Source organism: Alosa pseudoharengus, unplaced genomic scaffold, assembly GCF_046254945.1.
Source record: "Alosa pseudoharengus isolate Yale_2024_CS ecotype anadromous, Long Island Sound unplaced genomic scaffold, YU_APseudo_1.1 YU_APseudo_1.1_scf_1, whole genome shotgun sequence".
Lineage (NCBI taxonomy): Eukaryota > Metazoa > Chordata > Actinopteri > Clupeiformes > Clupeidae > Alosa > Alosa pseudoharengus.
Genome location: NW_027468564.1, coordinates 26325720 through 26333219, shown reverse-complemented (window position 1 = coordinate 26333219; position 7500 = coordinate 26325720). Strand labels below are relative to the sequence as shown.

At 46.4% G+C, this 7500-nt stretch overlaps 1 protein-coding gene across 1 annotated transcript in view; it reads left to right on the top strand.

The window, feature by feature from the left end:
• Window positions 1–7500, top strand: part of mycbpap (mycbp associated protein) — a 73061-nt gene that overhangs the window by 11012 nt on the left and 54549 nt on the right. Inside the window, exons 6-8 of the mRNA XM_076285550.1 lie at window positions 2871–2986; window positions 4217–4367; window positions 5113–5225. Of these exons, the coding sequence (XP_076141665.1) occupies window positions 2871–2986; window positions 4217–4367; window positions 5113–5225 (380 nt within the window). The remainder of the gene's footprint in view (window positions 1–2870; window positions 2987–4216; window positions 4368–5112; window positions 5226–7500) is intronic.

Here is a 7500-nt window from a genome sequence, read left to right as displayed (position 1 = left end):
CTGCTTTACAGAAAATATTGTAAATAGTCTACTGTCACTCGGTTAATGGGATACTGTGCAGAGTTGAAAGTTAGGTCAACTTAAACGAAGCCCTTGCTTGGCCGCCTGTGCTGCGCAACGCACACTTAGCTCCTCTCATCTATACAATGTAGTTCCCATTTCTGTAAACCATACATAATTTCAAAGAAAAATATTACCACTCGAGGGAAATCAGTGTGGTGTCCATGTGAAAAAATAGGCATAAATCTAGCGTAGCCTACACATTTTCACGAATCACTGATGTGTTGATGACATAAATTAGGAAATGTTAGAGGACTTAAGGAGACGTGATGTTGAACTGCATGCCGATGCCATTTAACCCTAATGCCCCAGCGGCAGCACGGGAGAGAAGAGATTAACTGACAGAAGATATGCATTGTCTATAGAGAGGTAATGTTAGATTACATTGTACATTGCAAATATATCACCATGCATTCATAACCTCGTGATTCAGTGAGAATGATCCCAAAACATCGGAAAGTATGTCTTTGTGACAATTCTGTATTACATTTTGTCAAGATGAAAAATCAATAGCTAACTGTTCCCAACTGAACAGTGATTATAGCGCTGTGAACGCTCCTGGCTGCGCCTGGCAAATACGCCACCATAATAGCAATCAGCTATGGAACAAGCGTGCCTGTTGTTAAAGGGAATGTGAGATGACGCTCTGATTGGTTTATTGCACGTTACGCCCAAACCACACCCATGATTAATGTAGCTACTTCAGACAACCCCATTTTAGATTTGCATCGGGCGCAACAGTTAAATATCCCGCCGGTAAAATAGCATCAGCGCCCGAGATCCGCCCACAAAGTGAATTGCGTTTTGCGCAAAGACACTTCCGTTTTAGACCATTAAAATAGGGCCCATGGTCTCTTAGAAATCAGAGGTCAATTCGTGTACGCAAGTCTTTCAGGCGGCATAGCACCGTGCAGCAGTAAATTGACGGTGGATTGGAAAGTTGAAGAGTTGAGCACTGCTCTCACATGCCCACATCCACGGCTGAAGTGCCCTTGAACAAGGCACCTAACCCCTCACTGCTCCCCGAGCGCCGCTGTAGCAAGGCAACTCTCTGCTCCGGGTTAGTGTGTGATTCACCTCACTGTGTGTTCACTGTGTGTTCACTAATTCACGGATGGGATAAATGCAGAGAACAAATTCTGTGTATACACAAGTATACTTGGCTTAGAAACCTTATTTACATTTACGATTTACAAATTTGCTTGTTTCTAGCCACCACATTTATCAACACTCATTTATTTTTATGCTGGAATTGGAGTGATACAAAAGTTTGATGAATCACACGTGAGCCCTGTCATAAGATGATATCTGCACTCAGATCTATGCTGGTTTCTACGCTCGGTTGATAAATGAGGGCCAGTGTGTCTAATACACAGGGAATTACTGTAATACCTTCACAATGCAGACCCTGTACAGGGGTTTTTGAGTATAAGGCATTATAGACCCTGGGGCAGTTTAGTGAGTTTAAGGTCGTGTCCTATGTGTGCACCTGTTTAGTGAGTTTAAGGTCGTGTCCTATGTGTGCACCTGTTTAGTGAGTTTAAGGTCGTGTCCTATGTGTGCACCTGTTTAGTGAGTTTAAGGTCGTGTCCTATGTGTGCACCTGTTTAGTGAGTTTAAGGTCGTGTCCTATGTGTGCACCTGTTTAGTGAGTTTAAGGTCGTGTCCTATGTGTGCACCTGTTTACTGAGTTTAAGGTCGTGTCCTATGTGTGCACCTGTTTAGTGAGTTTAAGGTCGTGTCCTATGTGTGCACCTGTTTAGTGAGTTTAAGGTCGTGTCCTATGTGTGCATGTGTGCACCTGTTTAGTGAGTTTGTTTAGTATGTTTAGTGCACCCCAGAAAGTTAGAATCCAAGTTTTCCATTCTAGTGATATGTCTCTAAAGTGTGCACTTTAGTATGCACTTCTCAACAGCAGAGCCTCAAATACATGCCATGACACAAGCCATCCCTTTGGTGTTGGGGTTGTTTTTTTGATCTTGGTAGAGTATTATTCTTGAAGGACTCTTAGAAGGTGATGGTTGTGTGTGTTTTTTTTTTTTTTCCAGCCTTGATCAAATTGATTACTCCTGAAAAAAGTATCTCTGCTGCCTTACACAGTGTCACTCGGGTCATACACAAAGGTTCTCATTCAGACTCAAGGTCAATATATGTTTTTTCTTTTTTTTTTGCATGACCTTGAGATATGCACACAGTGATGTGTGCAGTTAGCAAAGGTAGGTAATTTCTTGAACAATAACGTCAGTGGCCATGAGAGCGCTGTGTTCACGCTGAATTACAGCAAGGCAGGGTACAGCGTGTGTAGTGCAAGCTGCAGCAGAGAAAGTCAAGGTGTGTGTGTGTGTGTGTGTGTGTGTGTGTGTGTGTGCAGGGGTTCCAGATGTGTGCAGGGGTTCTGGCCTTCACAGAACAGATTGGCAGAAACTCTGAGAGGGAACTTGTATCCTTGTATCCTTGGAACAGTGAGGTTATACTGAACGACACGGAGGTTGCTATGAACATGATGGGATTGAACGTTGACATATGGTGAAATGTAAATCGTAAATGTAAATCAGGTGTAAATCAGGTGTAAATCAGCTTACATATCCCATGAGTCTGTGACCTCTGTGGCCTATATGTTCCATGAGTGCGTGTTCCATTTAGCCTACATATCCCATGAGTCTGTGACCTGTGGCCTATATGTTCCATGAGTGCGTGTTCCATTTAGCCTACATATCCCATGAGTCTGTGATCTCTGTGGCCTACATGTTCCATGAGTGTGTGTGTTCCATTTAGCCTACATATCCCATGAGTCTTTTGTGGTGCCGCAGGGCTGCTGCAAAGGCCAGTGAAGCAGCTGCTGATGAATCAGTCCAACCTCTATAGGCAGACGCAGGAGCAGAGGGAGCTCATCAGCAAAGGCCTGCCAGCCCTGCACTCAGGACACGTAAGACCCAACACCCCTCAACCCAACACTACACTCTAGACACGTAAGCCCCAACACCCCTCAACCCAACACTACACTCTGGACACGTAAGCCCCAACACCCCTCAACCCAACACTACACTCTAGACACGTAAGCCCCAACACCCCTCAACCCAACACTACACTCTGGACACGTAAGCCCCAATACCCCTCAACCCAACACTGCACTCTAGACATAAGCCCCAACACCCCTCAACCCAACACTACACTCTAGACATAAGCCCCAACACCCCTCAACCCAACACTACACTCTAGACATAAGCCCCAACACCCCTCAACCCAACACTACACTCTAGACATAAGCCCCAACACCCCTCAACCCAACACTACACTCTAGACATAAGCCCCAACACCCCTCAACCCAACACTACACTCTGGACACGTAAGCCCAACACTCCTCAACCCAACACTGCACTCTGGACACGTAAGCCCCAACACCCCTCAACCCAACACTACACTCTAGACACGTAAGCCCCAACACCCCTCAACCCAACACTACACTCTGGACACGTAAGCCCCAACACCCCTCAACCCAACACTACACTCTGGACACGTAAGCCCCAACACCCCTCAACCCAACACTACACTCTGGACACGTAAGCCCCAACACCCCTCAACCCAACACTACACTCTGGACACGTAAGCCCCAACACCCCTCAACCCAACACTACACTCTGGACACGTAAGCCCCATCACCCCTCAACCCAACACTACACTCTAGACACGTAAGCCCCAACACCCCTCAACCCAACACTACACTCTAGACACGTAAGCCCCAACACTCCTCAACCCAACACTACACTCTAGACACGTAAGCCCCAACACCCTTCAACCCAACACTACGCGGCGCTCGGGGAGCAGTGAGGGGTTAGGTGCCTTGCTCAAGGGCACTTCAGCCGTGCTTACTGGTCGGGGTTCGAACTGGCAACCCTCCTTCTCTTCCTCTCCTCTCTCCTAGAAGAGCCCCCCCCCCCCCCACACTCTCTTCTGTCCTCTCCTTTAGCTCAGCTCTTTGTGACGCCTCCCCATACACACACTATTGCCCTACTTATCTGCCCTACTTCCTTTACCGCTAACCATTCCTTTTATTGGGCTTTTCAAGTGCTTGTACATCCTGTCAACACCTCTCCTATTTCTTTCTCCCTCACCCTATCTCTCTCTCTCTGTCTCTCTCTCTCTCTCTATCTCTCAGGGTTATCGAGTGGGCAGTGAGTTCTGGAATCTGCCTCAGCGCTATGGCGACGAGATAAGCGGCATCACCGCCACACTGACCCAGACGGAGAGAGGGGACCCGCCCCCCATCACGCACGTCGCTCAGCCGCACACCATACGCCAGCAGTCAGGTACACACACACACACACACACACGTACATAGGTACACGTACATACACACGTACATACACACGTGCACACACACACACGCACACACATACACACACGGACACACACACACAGACACACACACACACACACACACAAACACACACTATAAACCCGCAACCCGTCATACGCGTTGTTCAGGCCCACACCATACATTTGCAGTTAGGTACACGTACATACACACATACATACACACATGCACACACACACACACACACACAGAGACACACACACACACACACACACACACACACACAGACATGTACACACAATCACGTCTGTCTTGTCTTGTCTTAACCTGGCTCTCTCCTTCTCTCCCTCTCTCTCTCCCTCCCTCTCTCTCTCTCCTTCTCTCTTTCTTCTTCCCTCCCTCCCTCTCTCTCCCCCTCTCCCTCTCTCTATCTATCTCCCTCTCTCTCTTCTCTATCTCTCTCTCTCCCCCTCTCTTCTCTCTCTTCTATATCTCTCTCTCCCCCTCTCTCCCTCTCTTCCTGTCTCTCTCCCCCTCTCTCCCTCTCTTCTCTCTTTTCTCTCCCTCTCCCCCTCTCTCCCTCTCTTCCTGTCTCTCTCCCCCTCTCTCCCTCTCTTCCTGTCTCTATCCCCCTCTCCCTCTCTCTTCTCTATGTCTCTCTCTCTCTCCCCCTCTCTTCTCTCTTCTCTCTCTCTCCCCCTCTATCCCTCTCTTCCTGTCTCTATCCCTCTCTATAGGCAATGTAGCCCCGGAGGTGTCTGTGAGTCGTACGTGGGACAGCAGTCTGTACCTCAAGCAGCGCCGCGAGGAGCTAAAGGATGTGCTGAGAGAGCTCGACTTCAACCAGCCGGTTAGAGACACACACTCACACGCACACACACACACACACACACACACACTACAGGGTTCCCACAGATCTTTTTGGAATATCATGGAATAAAACAAAGTCTAGTCATTTGTGGAGTTAAGTCATCATATTAAAGGTGCTCTAAGTGATGTTACACGGTTTCTAAGCACATATTGCAAACATCTCCTCACCATCTGCTAGCTGCCTGTCCCCTGAATACACTGTCAAAAAAATATCTGTGGACAGCCCAGGATCCACAAACCACAAATAAAAATCCTTAAAATAAGGCTTCACATTATCATTTCCCAGAGACTTCCATCTCCTCAGCCAATGACCAAGTAGACCTTCACACAACCAACTGCACTTACATTGAACATAGCTGAAAGCCTAAGCATGAATTGAAATACTTTTCAAGGACTTCATCAGTGTATCACAGAAAGTGCAGCAAACTTCGGTACATGCATAAAAGGCAACGTGACAACATGGATAGGCAAAACATTAACACAAATAAAAACAAATACAGCAATAAGCAAGTTTTAAAGGCCTTGAGGTTAACACAGGGTTCAATGCCGATTGAACTCCAGTATCCACCATTCAATACAGTACAGTGTGTTGAGCAGTGGGCTGACAATTCATCAAAATGTGTATACATGTGGTATGTGTGTCTCTTTTTCTCTCTCTCTCTTTCTCTCTCTCTCTCTCTTTCGCTCATTCTTTCTGTGGTTCAAAGTTCAAATCAACACTCACACAGACTCAAGTGAAGGTTATGGTTTGCTTTGTTGTCTCTCAAAGGAAGAAATTGTGTTTGGCCAATTTGAATGTTAAAAGTTGCAATTGGTAAATTAACTTTTTTTGAGAGGTGGATCAACTCTAATAAGAGGTGGATAAACTGTGTTTACTTGCGTTTAGCCTCCACTACAACTACTAGCCTGCCAGTGGTGATTGTAACAAAATACAAGCTTTACAGGCCTTGCTATCTTTGGTAGCATCTGTAGTAGGGTTGAGTGGTTGAGCTATTTGTGCTAATAGTTGAAAACAGACTCTTAACAAAGTGAGTTCACACACTGCGGATGGCTCTAAAGATCAGTATTGAATAATAAATTAATGATTTGTTTTTATTTTTGAGCAAAAACGCAACAGTGTGTTGGTCTTGTTTGTTACGGGATGCTAATCAGACCATGGTGTTCCTCTCAGACCGGAGCTGCGAGGCAAGGCAGTGAGTGGAATGGAAGAGTGCTGACTAGCTAATGGCCAGTTTGGCTTCCGGAGCATTTGGGTTTAGCCAAAGGAGGCGATTACGTGATGTTGTGGGTGGGAGGCAATGGCCCAGCCAGTTCCTTTAACATTGGGTTGTTGTTGTAGTGTTGTTAGTGTGTCTTTTATTTAGCCTAATATAACTTGTCAGATTTTACATCCGCCAGTTATATCACACATTACCACAGACACACACAGACGCAAACAGGCACACACACACACACACACACACACACATATACACACACATTTCTCCCGAGATTCACTCATGGGTAGAAAGGAACATAACCTTCCCAGAATCCATTGCTGTGTGATTATTCTGAAGGCCGCCAAGTCATGACAGTCGACCATAGGAACAAGTTCTGGCCTGCTCTTCTGGACCAGTGCCCTTAGTCTGGAGGTACTGCAAGTTCAGTACGCACACGCACACACACACACACACACACACACACACACACACACACACACACACACACACACAGACACACACACACACACACAAACACACTAAGTTTCACGCACATGGACACAACTCAACCAGTCTCATACAGACACACCCACACATACAGCATAGATTAGCAAAGTGTAGTTTGCTCATTCAACTGTATTGGACTCTGTGGTTTTGACAGGTGAATGTGTTACTGCATGTATGGGCACAGCCTGTACACACATTGAATTCAAACAGTTTCTTTGCAACTAATGAGTTGAAAACGCATTGTTTTGTCACGTAAGGGCCTTGTTGATGTTGCACATAACTTTTAATGTAAATGTAAATCAGGTTTATTGGTCAAGTATACTTGATACAGGTATTTGGTCTCTGCATTTATCCCAACAGTTAACGTTGCAACAGTGGCGCTCGGGGAGCAGTGAAGGGTTAGGTGCCTTGCTCAATGGCAGTTCAGCTGTGGATATGGGCATTGGAGAGCAGTGCTCAACCACTTCCCCCGTCCACATTTTTCTTACTGGTCGGGAATCGAACCGGCAACCCTTCGGTTCTAAACCCGAAGCCCTAACCAGTAAGCCA